Below are 14832 nucleotides of genomic sequence, written 5' to 3'. Positions count from 1 at the left end.
GCCAGATAGCACATGTGAAAAATCCAGATGGGGGGGAGTAATGGGGAAGGAGTAATAGGATCCTATATAAGATAAAGCCCCTAATATTGGGATGTTCCTGATAATATCAGGCAGTCTGGTCACCTTAGTTACTCCTGACCCAGAGACAAAGGGAACTCTAACCCACTCCTCTCCCAATGCTTTGAGCCAGCCAGGATCACCAGTAAATCCCCTACCAAAGACACTAAATCCTCTGTACTTGAGAATGGCACCCCATGCTGCCAGCCACCGCTCCTTGCTTGACCAATTCAAGAAGAGGAACCAAACGATTTGCATTGGTGAGGCTTTCCGCTCACAGGAAGTGAGGCAAGGCACAGAGAAGAGCAGGGTGGGGGAGATGAGACACAGGTGCAGGGAGGAGGAATTAACCTCTCAGACGCTGCAGGCATAGAGATATACATGCCACCTCAGCCTTCATTTGGCAGGCTGGAAAACAGCAGTGTTCTTAATATTCAGAAACAGCTGCCACTGACTCAGTGTAGCCTATAATAATCTCTTCTATTAGCACCTTTCGTCCAGGGATCGCAAAGAGCTTTACCAACAGACATGGAGATGGGAACGCAGGCACCTGTAGGCCGGGATGTGGCAGCTGTCTAACAGGACGCAGCAGGGGGCAGAATGTAAGAGCCAGAGGTGGCACTTGGCCGGGACAGCCAGGCTAACACCCAGCACCGTACCTAGAAGTGCCTGGGATCTTTTGTGGCCACAAGTGGCCAGGAGCTCGGCTTTCCCCCATTCAGAAGAGAGCAGCCCTGGAACCGTGGAGGTGCTTTGCCTTCAGCACTGCCCCACCGGCAAGGTGGGCACCTCCTCATGGCACACACGGCTTGCACCAGCCACTCTCACCTGCGGGGGGGGGGCATTTCCCAGCCTGGCCCCTTGGGCTAGTCTCATTAACGCCCCCAGGAGCCACAGTGCTACAGCCTGAATTAGAGCATCCATGGGGGGCTGCACCAGACCCACTCAGTGCTGGGAGGGGAAGCTGCCCCCTCTGGGGCAGCCCCTGGAAGGTGAAAGCTCCCTCCCTGGGGCCCCTGCTCCCCCCTCCCATCCTGGGGAGCTCCTGCCCCCTCCCCTCCCCGGGGCCCCTGCTTCCCCCTCCCATCCTGGGGAGCTCCCCGGGGCCCCTGCTGCCCCCTCCCCTCCCGGGGCGCTCCTGCCCCCCCCGGGGAGCTGCTTGCTCCTGCCCCTGCTCCCCCATCCTGGGGGCCGCTCGCCCCCTCCCGGCCCTGCTCCCAGACACGGCGAGCGGGAGGCCGGGGTGCGATTCCTCCTCCCCGCCGCTAGGGGGCACCGCGCGGCGCCGCTGCCGGCCGCTCCCTTCCCTCCAGCCGGCCCGTCTCGTTGGCGCCGGTGGGTCCCTCTCTCCGCTCCCCGGCCCGACCCGTCTCGTTGACGGCGGAAGATGGCGGAGGAGACCCCGGTCTGCAGCTTCCTGTTCAAGAAGCGGGGCCCGGCGGCCGGCAGGGGGCGGCGCAAACGCCCGGGCAGCGGCCAGGAGCAGGGTGAGGATGGGGGAGGGGGCTCGGCCCCGCTCCGGACCGTGCCATTGTCCGGCGCGCGGGGGGGGGTGTTTCCCGCTGTGCTATTATCACTGAGCGATTCCGGGCCATACCATTTCTACCGCGGGGGTGGGCGCCGGGCTGTCCCAATACCATGGGGGGGGCGGGGTTGGTCTGTACCATTATCTTCGGGGAAGGTTTCTGGGCAGGCCCAATATGACGGGGGGAGGGGTTGTCCCATTAGCAGTGGGGAGGATTTCGGGACTGTTCCATTATCACTGGGGAAGGGGGTTGAGGGTTTCTGGGTGGTCCGAATATCATGGGGGGAGGGGTCTGGACTGTGCCACTATCCTAGTGGGGGGGGGGAGGCCTGACAGACTGGAGGGGCCTGGGGAGCCCCCGTGCTGGGCGTAACCCCAAGATGGGAGCTGAGGCAGCCTGACCCCGAGAGGGGCCCGGGTCCCCCTGCAGGCTGCATGGCCCCCAAGAGCCCAGGGCCTGGCCTGTGGGGAGTGCTCCTGGGGGTGAGGGAACGGGGCACCAGTGGGGCTGAAGGCCTGACCTGGCCTGGCTACGGCGGGCCCCCCCCCCCCCCCCCGGTTGATGGCCTCTTTTGCTCTGCAGGGAGCAGCAGCGATGAGGGGAGCACGGTGGTCAGGAAGGAGAGGCGGCGGGAAGCCCACAACCCCATGATCCAGAAGGTGACAGAGCCCCTTGCAGAGATGCCCAGCTCCACGCATTGTCCGGTCGCTGCATCCCACTCCGCGTGTAACAGGCCTCTCCGTTGAGTGCGGGGCGGGATGGGTCCCACGTTGGGACCCAGGAAATCCGTGGGGGAGATCTGCAGAAGGCTCTGTGCACCGGCACCACGAGACTGCGTCCTCGCCAAGCCGTGGCAGTGCCAGACACTCCTTTGGAGTGGATCCAGCCAGTTTATAAGATTGATCTGAGCCCGTGACAGCTTCAGATTATGCAGAATTCAGATTCTCACTTCAAAAAAAAACCACCCTATGTTTCGAGCCCTTCTGGTTGTGGGAAAATCTTTTCAAATGTGAACAGACAGTAACTCGTGCAGAATTGACTTCCGGAGTTTGCAGGCCTCTTTGGCCAATGCCCCACTATGAGAGAGGTGAACTTTCCCTCTCCTCTCAAGGGCGTAATACCTTTTAAAGCCTAATGAGGACACCTAAAGGACCCAATTTTACAAATCTAGGTGTGCAAATGCATAGGTTAGGTAAATGCATATGAAAATGGCCAACACAGGGCAGTAATTGGGGGATCTAAAAGTGCCCTGTGTGACTTTTACCCAGAGTGATGCAGTATGCCACAGTAACTTTAGTAACTGAAAATTTAGGCCAGGATGACACCAGTAGTCCTTTGCCAGTATAACTCTACTGGTTTACTATACCAGCAAAGGGCTTCTAGTTAGATGCAGTTTATATCAACACAGCTCGCTCTTTTACCAGTATAGCTTATTTCACCCTCACCCCAACTGAAAAAAGTTATACCAGCACCAATGCAGTTTGGTCTGCACAGCAGCATCTACGCTAGGGGCCTCTGCCGGCACTGCTATAAGGGTCCGGGATCGCACCCTTGATTGACAGGAGCATGGTGGCAGACGTCTGTAATGTACGTAAAGCTTTAGTTATTGGCAATGGCTCGCTTGATCTTTTCTCCGACCTCCTATTGTTACCCATTGGAGATGTGCTGTAGATTGAGGGAAATGAATGGTTCTAATATTGCAGGCCCACGGATCCAAATTAAACCTCTTAACGCAAGAATTTAACTTTGTGGTGCCCCTCTCTTGGTCTAGGAGAAGCAAAGGTGTTTTGCTCCGCCCTCCTTCCAGCCCAGAGGTGGCTGCATTAACCCAGTGCTGTGTCTATATGGGCCCTGATTTCGACAGCTTCACTGGTTTGCCTTCCTGGGCTGCAGCACTATCTCTTGCCAACATGTGATGGGGAACGTGGCTGGGTGTTGTGCTCAGTTTGCTGGTGGTGGATCTTTCTCGGTTCTTCAGATATTTGCCCTCCCATCTTTCAGACCAGGAAAAGTGGTAAAGAGAAGACCGCGTATGGGGCAAGCAGCAGTGACGATGAGGAGAAGTCGCAAGGAATCGGGGTCGCTTACAAATCAACGAGATCGGCGGTAAGCACCGTGCAGCACGTGGCTTTAAAAGGGGCCAGAAGGGACAGTTAGATCACTTAGTCTGCACAACAGAGGCCAGAGAGCATGTTTGGTTGGTTTTATGATTGGGTCCCAGGATCAGGTTTTGTTTTTGAAACTCTCTTTCGTGTCCATCTGGTGCTTTTCTCTCTCCCTAACGTCTCTCACCATAGTCTCTGAGTGCCTCCCAGTCTTTAATGGAGCTATGCTTACAACACTGCCATGAGGAAGAGCAGTGCTATTATCCCCATTGTACAGATGGAGAGTTGAGGCACAAGGTGGCTAAGTGACTTGCCCATGGTCACACAGGAAGTCTGTGGTGGAGCAGGGAATTGAAGCCAGGTTTTCAATGCCCTAGACTAACACCCCAACCACTGGAGCAAGGAACTCAATGACCCCCTTGTAAAGTTCTTTAACTTTATCCCCATTCTGCTGATAGGGAAACTGAGGCACAGAGAGGCAGAATAACTTTCCTAGGGTCACACAGCAAGTCAGTGGCAGAGTGGGGAAACAGCACCCAGGAGTCCCGATGCTCAGTCCAGTGCTCTAACCATGCAGTTACAAAAAGAGAGGTGTGTGTATCTACAAATCCTTATTGGTGTAGAAATTTTGACTTGTCTTCCCAAATAAATACAGTTGAACCCTGTTATCTCGACGGCCTAGGGGTTTGCCAAAAGCCGTCGAGATAACCAATGATCGAGATAAACCCCTATCCACCCCCCCACCCCCTCCCTGCCCCCTTACCGCGCTGCCTGCACGTGGCTGGATCCGGCAAAGCGGAGCCGGGCTGACAGGCGGGCGGCGAAGCGGAGCCGGGCGGGCGGCAGGCGAAGCCGGGACCAGGTATGTGGGGCGGGGACGGGCAGGGACCAGGTATGCGGGGTCGGGCGGGCGGGCGGGGACAGGCAGGGACCGGGTATGCGGGGGCGGCGAAGCGGGGATGGGCGGCCCGGGAAGCGGAGCCGGCGGGCGGGCGGCAGGCGAACCCGGCACCAGGTATGTCGGGCGGGGACGGGCAGGGACCAGGTATGCGGGGCCGGGCGGGCGGGCGGGGACAGGCGGGCGGGGAAGCGGAGCCGGGTGGACGGGCGGGCGGCGAAGTGGAGCCGGCGGGCGGGCGGCAGGCGAAGCCGGGACCAGGTATGTGGGGCGGGGACGGGCAGGGACCAGGTATGCGGGGCCGGGCGGGCGGCGGGGACAGGCAGGGACCGGGTATGCGGGCGGCGAAGCGGAGCCGGCGGGCGGGCGGCAGGAGAAGCCGGGACCAGGTATGTGGGGCGGGGACGGGCAGGGACCAGGTATGCGGGGCCGGGCGGGCGGGCGGGGACAGGCAGGGACCGGGTATGCGGGGGCGGGCGGGCGGGGAAGCGGAGCCGGGCGGGCGGCGAAGCGGAGCCGGCGGGCGGGCGGGCGGGTACGCGGGGAACCGCGGGGCTGGGGAGCCGGGGAGCGGGCGGCTGGGGACACGGTGGGTCGGGGACGCGGGGAGCCGGGCGGCTGGGGACACGGGAAGCGGGCGGCTGGGGAACCGCGCCGCTGGAGAGCCGGGGAGCAGGCGGCTGGGGACACGGTGGGTCGGGGACGGGCTCGAGATATTAGGGTTCGGCGAATCGACATAACGGATGAGAAACCCATAAGACAAAGAGGGAGTTTGGCGGTTCCACTTGTAAACCGTCGACTTAATAGGATTGGCAAGTTAACCGAGGTCGACATAAATGGGTTCGACTGTATCACAAAAGGCCTTTTTGGTAGTAACATGTACTATTCTGTGGTATTGGAAATCCGAACAGCATGGTTTAGTGCAGGAGAAGCAGCCTCTGGCCTATCTAATTTAACTGCCCTGAGCTGAACAAGAGTCTGAAAGGAACAGCCTGCACGTATGGGAAATCAATTGGCTCTAGTTTAGCTAATCTGAGGAGGTGTTAGTAATGCAAACAGACTTTTTTCATGCTTGCCGTGTTGTGGTAGCTGCGTTGGTCCCAGGATATTAGAGAGACAAGGAGGGTGAGGTGAGAGCTTTCACTGGACCAGCTTCCATTGGTGAAAGTGACAGGCCTTCGAGCTACATGGAGCTCTTCTTCAGGGCAAGAAGTGTTCCAGATCTGGCTTTGACATGCATTCCTGCCCACTCCCCCTCTCTGTGCCCCCATTTCCTCCTCTGTAAAACAGGCGTAGCGCTGAGCTGCCTCCCACAGGGGTTGCAAGGATCTATTAGTTCGTGTTTGTACAGGGCCTTGTGACGAGCTCAGGGCTGCGATTATTATTCAGCACTTGGCTGTCAGGGAAAGGGCTGCTGCTGTCAGTTTCACCCACCCCCCACCCCCCCATAGAAAGGAGGAGGTGCTGGAGAAGAATGCGGCTTTTCTGCTGGAAACTCCAGAGCTCAGTTTATTTGTAATCTGATGCCGTGACGCTCCCACCTGGATAGAATTGTACTTAAAGGGTTGATGCAGCCCAGTATTAAGAGAAATGTTTTCAGGACATTAAAAAAACAATCTAAACCGAATAGCTGTATTAACTGAATTAAATGGTAAACCTCCCACAGCTGGGTTAGAAACCCAGACACAACAGCCGTTGTAGGAAGCATGGTCTAGTGGTTAGGGCACTGAATTTAGAAACCTAGGTTCAATTCCTAGCTCTGCCATCGGCCTCCTTGGGCAACTTCCTGCAAAATAGGGGTAAATGCTTCCCTGTCTTTGGGAATAAAATCCATGGATGAGTGCGAAGTGTGATAGAAGGACAGAGGTGTTAGAGAACCAGGAAGTGAAATGGGCAAAGTGACACCAACCTGGCTAGGTTCATTGTCAGGGTACCAAAGTGAAGTGCAACAAGCAACCAACTGGTATCAGCGGAAAGTGACTGTCCCCATTCCTCCAGCGCTGTGCATTTATCCTGTGCTCCTGACTGCAGGATCTGAGCAGCTTTCTGCACCGTGGGAGTCATCTCTTGACTGTGAATGGGGAAATGTGCTTCTTGCATTGCAGAAACCTGTAGGTCCGGAGGACATGGGAGCGACGGCTGTGTACGAGCTGGACACTGAGAAGGAGAGAGATGCCCAGGCCATCTTTGAGCGCAGCCAGAAAATCCAGGAGGTCAGTTGGCCGTGACCTGTAAAGCCAGAGCTCGGGGGGGATAATATGTTTGTCTGTTTAGTCATGTGCTTTACCCCGTCGCCTTGTCCATCCCACCAGGAGGGTTTGCTGAGACCTGAAGGGCTGCTTCCTAGTTGAAATGTGTGGTGGGGGTGGGGGTAAAGGGTTAGTAGGGGAGAAGGGCCCGGGTTCGAATCGACCTGCTTAGTGCAAGCAGTCAGAAGCAGATTAGCCACGGGTGCCTGGTCATTTACATGGGACCTGTGGTTGAGAGGTCTCAGCCTGGAACGAGGGATGCTGCAGATCAGGCCAAAGCAGCTTTGTAGAACGGACTGGAATAACAGGGTTCTGCAGGTGTGCTGGCAGAGGGATGTGTGTGAACGTGTTGGTGGGGCAGGACTGAGATAGCACTGGGGGCTGCAGGTCGGGATTGAGGGGCACGGGCAGAGCTGGGCGTGGGGAGCCCAGATCTGGGATAGCAGGGGGCTGCAGCTCAGGATTGAGAGGCACAGGCAGAGCTGGGTGTGCGGAGCCCAGGGCTGGAATGGGGGTGGGGAGCTGCAGGTCTGTACTGAGGTGCATTGGCAGAGCTGTGGTGGGCAGCCAGTCCTGTTCCAGGCCTTTCTTCCAAGAGCACCAAATTCACCCACTGATTTTGAAAAATGGAGGTGGGGGGAAGCTTTATTTTCCCTAAGTTTGACAAGCCAAATATAAATCCCTTTCCCTGGTTACAGTGGGCACCTCCTGGCTTTTATGGCCATCCCTAGGGCTCTGAGAAGGGAGTGGAGGGGGGGGAGGATGGATAGCAGAGGAGGTTGGGGGCTGGCGGGGTCAGGAAGCAGATCTAGGGGACTGGGAGATGGAGCTTTCTTCCCTGTTTTCTTGCTTTCCCTATGTAGGAGCTACGAGGGAAGGAGGACGATAAAATTTACCGGGGGATCAATAACTATCAGAAGTACGTGAAGCCCAAAGATACGTCGATGGGGAACGCCTCCTCGGGAATGGTCAGGTAGGTGCTGCTGAACCATGATCTGTGACCCGATTTCTTTAGCTCGGTGAGCCATGGCTGTCTGGGCAGCGGGTGGAGACGCTTGCAGCGTGGGCAGCAGAAATGTGTCTGTTCTGGGCACAGAGCTTGAGTCTTCAGTGTTGCAGGCTGGCCCCTTTACCCTCCCTTGGAAGACTGATTCAAACCAGAACCTGCCTGTAGGCATCTCAGATGCACCCGTTCTAAGCATTCTTCCGCCCTTTTCAGGAAAGGCCCCATCCGAGCACCGGAGCACCTGAGGGCCACCGTGCGGTGGGACTATCAGCCCGACATCTGTAAAGACTACAAGGAAACGGGCTTCTGTGGCTTTGGAGGTGAATGGCCCTTTCCCTTTCCGCAGCACCTATGTCCCATCCTGAGTTCCAAACTAACTAGCTGGCCCCTTTTTAAGAAGAACGTCCAGGCAGGCACAAGTTCTCCAGACACTGTGCCAGACTCAACCCAGCCAAACGCTTGTAGAGGCCAACGGCAGCATTTAATGGCTAATGACCTGGACTTGCAGGTCCACGAGTAGAGGACCTCTCTGGAGGATGGCCACAGACTTCAGACACCTTGACTCTGTTTATATAGTGCTGTAAATGCACAAGGTGCTGGGTCCAAGGCAATTGATTTCTATAACTTGAAATACAGTAATCACCTTGCTAGGTGGATCTCAGCCTGGAGGATCTCAGCATGGTTCTAAGATAAAAGATGTGCTGTAGAAAGAAGATGAACCTGTCCATTCAGTGGGTATTGTTGACCGGGGTGACTAAGGGAGCATGGGCGCGTGGTTACAGCTTTGGACTCGGAGTCGGAGATCTAGAGTCTATCTCCAACTCTACCACTGAGTGTCCCTCTGTAACCTTGGGAAGTCTCCCTCTGGCAGGGAAATAAGAGAGTATGTGAGGGGATGTGCTCCGCCCATTCCTTAGTGTTTGTGTGTCCCAAGACGGGGTGAGGGTTACATGTTGGATGTAACGCTCGGTGCTTGGGAGCTCCACTGATCAGATCGAGATGCAAGCTTGGTTCTGTCGTCTCCATGAGCCACGCCCCTGCATTAAACAGAAGTGGGGATTGCACTCTGGGGAGTTACCCCTCTCCTGGGCAAAGCATCCATGTATAAACCACGTGCAGAAGGTGGTAACTGAAGAGTGGGGGGAGGGAAGCTAACTCCTTGTCTGTTTGTCCTGCGGCAGACAGCTGTAAGTTCCTCCACGATCGCTCTGACTATAAACACGGCTGGCAGATTGAACGGGAACTGGACGAAGGACGCTACGGAGTCAACGGTACAATAGTCCTCTCCCTTCTCTCCCCCAATTCTGTTCTAATGAGGTCTTGCAGCATTGGTATTTTAGAATGGGCTCGACTGAGGGCTCTCAGGTGACGAAGGGTAAAGGAGAAGTGACCAGTGGCTCCTTCTCTGTCTCAGATGACATGTTAAGTGGTGGGTCACAGGTTTAAGTTAAAGATAAGAAGGACAGTTCTTCATTGTAGCGGGTCACAAAACAGTGGAACTCCCTGTTGCAGGATTGTAGAACCCAATCCTGCAGCTGGATTGCTATGTCCAGTAATTGCTGTTGTTATGAGAACTAAGAAAGGACTGAACAACTCTGCTGCTTCAGGATGATGGCTGATCGCCCCATGAATACCCCTTCCGTGAGCAGCATTGACCAGTGTGCCAGGTTCATCTCCCGGGGGTGGGGACAGAGGAATTAGGCTTGCTTTGAAGTATCAGGTATGCCCTAGTGCCAGAGGCAGACTGTGGCCAAGAGGAATTAATGGCCTGATCCGCTATGATAAATCCTGTGCTTTCTGAACACTTCACCCCAGGTAGTCTTACCCCTAAAAGGATATTGATCTGCTGTTGCTCATGGCCCAAGAGCGAACGATCTCCCAGCTTGTGGAGTGGGGTTGCTGTGACCTCTCACTGCCTTCCAGCTGCACTTTCACATGTATTTCCCCATGGGAAACAGTGCTATTACTCGCCGCTACGTAGCTCAGATGGTGGCAGTTGCTGCGTCTTACAGCCACAGGCTGGGTGGTGCTTGTGACCGGCCGCAGAAAATTCCAGGGGCCGTGTTACGTGTGAAGCGGTTGGGTTTGGTTCAGTGGCAGCTGGTCGGGGAGGAACACTAGGAAGGAGGCCTCGCTGGTGTCTGCTTATAGCAGTGAGTGGGCGAGGAAGAGGAACCTGCTCCTTGTGAGATGAGCAGCGAGCATGTTCGCTCATTAGGCCTAATTATATCTCATTCCCACGCCAGCTGCTGACATCAGAGACGCCTAGCTGCCAGAGCTGGGTTATTTCTGGCCACGGACCAGGCCCACCTGCTGTGTGCTTCCTGCGCTGGCGGTAGTTCGTGCTCCGGGCTCTGGCGGGCTGACCTGGATGCCCCCTTATCGCCTGACCGTGGTTAATTGTTTTCTCTCCCGCAGACGAGGAAAACTATGAAGTGAGCAGCGGTGATGAGGACCTGCCCTTCAAGTGTTTCATCTGCAGAAGCTCCTTCAAGAACCCTGTGGTTACCAAGTAAGTAGCCCCCTCTGCTGCTGGGATGGGGACACGAGCATCTGGCTTTTGGATCAGTCTCACTGAGTCCATCCCTCACTCTCCATGGCCAGTGTTATTACCCACTTCACAGTGACGCTGCATCTGGGCCTTTCAGTTCCTAGCTGCCTGGTCCCTTCCCTGGCGTTTTTCTAGCACCGTCCCTCCAAGGCTCCCAAAATGCATTCATTGTCCATTGTAAAGCATGGCTTTTATCACCAGCCTTGAGACTTTTCATCCCAGTGCTTTACCGGTGCTTCATAAGCATCATTATCCCTACTGTACATATGGGGAAACTGAGGCAAAGGGACTCGCCCAAGGTCAAAGAGTGATTTGGTGGCAGAGCTGGAACTAGAATCCAAGCGTCGTGATGGGCATCCCACCCTACCATCCCGGCAGTGGTGAGCTGGGAGATCTTTGGGCCTGGATTGGGAGCCTCTCCTCTGATTTGACAACGTCCTGTTAGCATGGCCAGGGGTTTGGTCTCTGGAGCATCAGCCTGGCTTCCACGTAGGACTCCTGGGAACAGTTCAGTCATGCTCCCTGGCCTGGGATCTCTGCAGAAGCAGCGAACCCCGTTCCTGGGAGCAGGGGCAGCTTTCTTGGGTGTAGGGCCTTGCGCCTTGTTCTCATGCGGGAGGGCTGCAGCTGTTCCCAAGTCTCCAGGCTGTGGGACATTCCCTCTGCTGCATTTGTACTGTAACAACCCCACGCAGGCCAGGCCTTGCCGTAATGCCCCTCGCAGGTGCCTGCTTGCTGCTACGGGGCAGGGAGAACGCTCACTGCTCAGTTCCCCCACAGGTCCCAAGGGAGTGAGCAGAGTCAGAGCCCTCCTGTCTCCAGGCGCCTCCCAGAGATGGTGACTTTGGGTCTATCTCCTGTGGCCACAGTCCTTTGTGGGAGACTTAACCTGGCCCCCTTGTTCCCTCCCGGCAGGTGCAGACACTACTTCTGCGAGAGCTGCGCCCTGGAGCACTACCGCAAATCCAAGCGCTGCTACGTGTGCGACCAGCAAACCAGTGGTGTCTTCAACCCAGCCAAAGGTGCCTCACCCCTCCCACCCCCCTGGGATCACAGGCCTTTCTTTAGTGCCAGCCAGGGGTGGATGTTACTGCACTGGGTAGGGAGGGCCGTCTCCTCTCCAGGTGGCGTGGCTTGGCTTAGCACAGCCTGGATCACTCACCTTGCTAAACAGATCGGAAAATACAGATGCCCTAGTGAGTTGGGCTAAAGCTCTGAGCTGGTCTCCAGCCTCCATCTCCTCGTAAGTGCCAAGAGCTGCATGTTCTTCCCCAGCGTATAGCTGGCCAAGTGGGGCCAGACGGGGAGCTCAGCAACAGAGAGGGCCGGGAAGATCTTCTGATGGGCCAGATCCAGTTTTCCTCTTCTGCCTTGGTGGGATGAACTGGGCGGGGGAGCAGCCAGGAAGTGAAGGGCGGGGCAGCAACCTGACAGGACACAGTAACCAAGAGCGTCCAGAGGGTCAGCGCAGCGCGTGCCTTGGGGTCCCATTGCGGCAGGAGCTGGTGGAACGCCCTAGAAATCAGGATTCCCTCTGTCTGCTGGGGATTACCCAGGAACCCCGAGGCCTAGAAGGGTGTGCGGCTGCTCCCGCCTCTCGAGCCCTGCCTGAGCCATCGCAGCTGTCTGCCCAAGCCCGCCTCTTGCAGGCCCCAGCCCGGCTCCCAGCCGGCATTGCGCTGGCTCGTCCCGTGCCTGACACCTTACCGGATCCTTGCCTGAGTGCGGAGCTGCAGTTCCAGGGCTCATTTCAACCCAGCTGCACCTAACAGCCAGCTCTACCCTCCATGGCTCCCTCTCGCCCTTAGCCGGCACCGAGAGCTGCTTACGGTCGTCCTGGGGAGCAGCAGCCCTGGTGAAGCACAGGGCCTGTTCAGAGCCTCACCCCTGCTCCTCTTTGTCTTTTGCAGAGCTAATGGCAAAGCTAGAAAAGCACAAGGGTGAAGAGTCGGATCCCTCGGAGCATGGAGATGAGCCACAGTAGCACAACTCTCTCCCCTGTTCTCCCTCCCACCCCCACCCCTAAGCTTTTGTAATATCCCGATAAACGTTTATAGAAAAGATCTGTCCATTTTGGATTTTGCTTCTCGGAAACTGTCACAGGCAGGTGATTCGCCTGTTAACCCAACCAGCAAGGATCACTAGGAAACCCCCTGCACTGAGCTGCCAGACTAGCTCCTTTAGCTGTCAGCGCCCCAGCGCTTTCTAGCTTGTGAAAGTGGGAGACTAAGACGTCTCCCCCAGCCAGGCTAATGCACAACACAGCCTCCAGTCAGCTGCTAGAGAAAATGTGCCAGCAGAGCCCTGGCGGCAGTGCCAGGACGCAGGTGGCTCTTGAGAAGAATAACAGGGCGAGGCAACTTTCCTGTGCTAGGTGGTGGTGGGCAGGCTGGGCTGTGGCATCCCCCCACCCTCCATGCCTGTAGGACCACAGTGAGGCTACATCACCTCCAGGCTGCAGCAAACAGCATTTTAAATCACACAAGGAGTCGTCATAATGAGACTCTCACTTTACAAGGAAGCCTTGGTTTGCCTGGTGAGCTTGAGCCACAGCTACGTTACTCGGGGGCTCTGCTCCCTGCCAAGCATGAACCCAGAGAAGCTTCTGCCTCAGCTGGTCCTAGTGAGGTTTATTCAAATGGTGATTCTGCTGGGGTGAGTGACAGCACAGGAGCTAGGAGTTCTTGAGCTATTTTAGAGCAGGGGGAGGAGGCTAAATATATCTAGTAGTGCAGGCTGAAGGATGGGAAAAATTTCACAACTGTGAAGGCGTTTCCCAGAGTTCACAATGAAACTTTCAAAAACCTCAACCCCTTGAAATGTCAGATGTTCCCCCCTTTCGGGCATCACCGTGAAGGATGGCTAAAGGATTTTACTTTGTCCATTTATCTTTCCCATTGTGCTTTTAAAAGAGGTGCCAGTCTCGCATGTATTTAGTCACCCTCATCTGCTTCGTGTGTAGCATTGATTGTGCCTGTTAGCAACCACCCCTCTGCTGTGTCATATCCTACAGGCTTTGCCCTGGGTGTACCTGTCTTTAAACCCTCCACGGCATGAGGGAGGGGTTCAGCTTTCCACATCAACCTCACAACACTATGTGAAAACGTCCCAGCACTCTGCTCATCATGTCCTAAGTGCAGTGAAAAGGAGCTCAGGCTGGAGCCTCCTACTGAATTCCATGTGATTGCTTAGCTGTCTCCAGCCCCCTGTGCTACAATTTCTTTGAGCATTTAAAATCTAAACTAAATTACAAGAGTAAAAGGGCATCCGATCAATCTTCTTCAGCTAGACTGGCTGTCACCGCCACAACCCAACAGGAGAAACTTCAGCTCACAGCTCAGTTTGGGGAGCTTTATGCCTCTGAAAATAGGGGTTGGGGATCCTAAGGTTTTCACCTTGACCATGGCAGTGATGTGATATGCACTGAGGGAGGGTGGATTTGTCATGCACAAAGGATTATTTCTGGCATTTACTAAACTAAGCAGAGCAGTTTAATAGGTGTAATTTCCTGGAGCTCTTTTGTTTCCCTAAGTATCATCCCAGGCTGTTTCTACATGTGGGTTGAAGAGCCCTTTTCCCCCTCCTCCCTAAACCCGTTAAGAGTCTCAAGGCAGTGTCCTGATTTTCACTCTTCAAAACAGGCCCCTGATAATACAGTAACAAAGGTCCCACTGTTGGTCATTAGCTAGAAGATTTAGGTCTGCCTACTTCTGATGGCTACATCTGTACAAGGGCCATTCGCGTGGTGGGAAAACAGCCCTTTTAGTTTCACACAGCTTCAAATAAACCACTTCCCTTCCTACACTGTACTGCGACCCTGGCAGATGTCACAAGTTAAACGAGGCCAGTCCTTGAGGTTAGAGCTGCACTGATTTCCTCCGGTAGCAAGTGCTTCCAGGGACTCAGGCCACAGGCTGGTGTTAGAAAAGGAGGTGGCTGTGCTACTGAAGCGGCCTCGTTTCAGGCAACACTAAGCTGACATCTGGCCAAGGCTGTGGTCGGCCAGGTCCCCCTGCACCCTTTGCAGAACGGGGGCTCTGGATTGTGTCCTGGGCCCGTTCCAATTCACGTAATGACATTCTGCCTCTAAACTCCCTCCCCCCAAGTTGCAGGTTCAGTGGTACTGTATGTGTTTCCTGTCCTTCACGCTGCTGTGGTGTTAAATGACTGCACTTCAGTGGTGGGCAAAGTTACCCTTTCCTAGTACTTGATCCAGCAAAGGTGAGGGGTTTAGGATGTGTAAAGCACCCGACAGAAGGTCCAAGCAAAACCGAGAATCTCGAGCTTTTACAGCATTTCTCAGTACATCTCACAGCGCTTTGCAAAGGAAGGTCAGTGGCACAGGCCTCATTTTAACACTGTTGCCATGTACAGTGGCAACATCCGCCCACCGCATTTCATTACAAATTGCTCCTTCAGACCAACACAATTCACAGATTA

At 55.5% G+C, this 14832-nt stretch overlaps 1 protein-coding gene across 3 annotated transcripts; it reads left to right on the top strand.

Annotated features, from left to right (window-relative positions):
- Positions 1 to 604: 604 nt before the first annotated feature.
- On the top strand, positions 605 to 12562 carry LOC123356471 (E3 ubiquitin-protein ligase RNF113A-like). 3 transcript variants are annotated; one of them, XM_044999752.1, is made up of 10 exons: positions 605 to 833; positions 2166 to 2242; positions 3585 to 3689; positions 6692 to 6799; positions 7699 to 7808; positions 8055 to 8161; positions 9023 to 9112; positions 10260 to 10353; positions 11308 to 11414; positions 12303 to 12562. In XM_044999752.1, exons 1-10 carry the CDS (start codon positions 620 to 622, stop codon positions 12374 to 12376), a joined length of 1086 nt encoding a protein of 361 aa, XP_044855687.1. In that variant the 5' UTR covers positions 605 to 619; the 3' UTR covers positions 12377 to 12562. The 3 variants fall into 3 exon arrangements, with proteins under 3 accessions (XP_044855687.1, XP_044855688.1, XP_044855689.1); XM_044999753.1 differs by lacking the exon at positions 605 to 833 and adding an exon at positions 1394 to 1544 and having other exon boundaries at positions 12303 to 12546; XM_044999754.1 differs by lacking the exons at positions 605 to 833; positions 2166 to 2242 and adding an exon at positions 2249 to 3170 and having other exon boundaries at positions 12303 to 12543.
- Positions 12563 to 14832: the final 2270 nt, after the last annotated feature.

Source organism: Mauremys mutica, chromosome 25 (genome assembly GCF_020497125.1).
Source record: "Mauremys mutica isolate MM-2020 ecotype Southern chromosome 25, ASM2049712v1, whole genome shotgun sequence".
Classification (NCBI taxonomy): Eukaryota; Metazoa; Chordata; order Testudines; family Geoemydidae; genus Mauremys; species Mauremys mutica.
The sequence above is the reverse complement of the archived record's forward strand: the minus strand, read 5'-3'. Positions and strand labels throughout refer to the sequence as shown.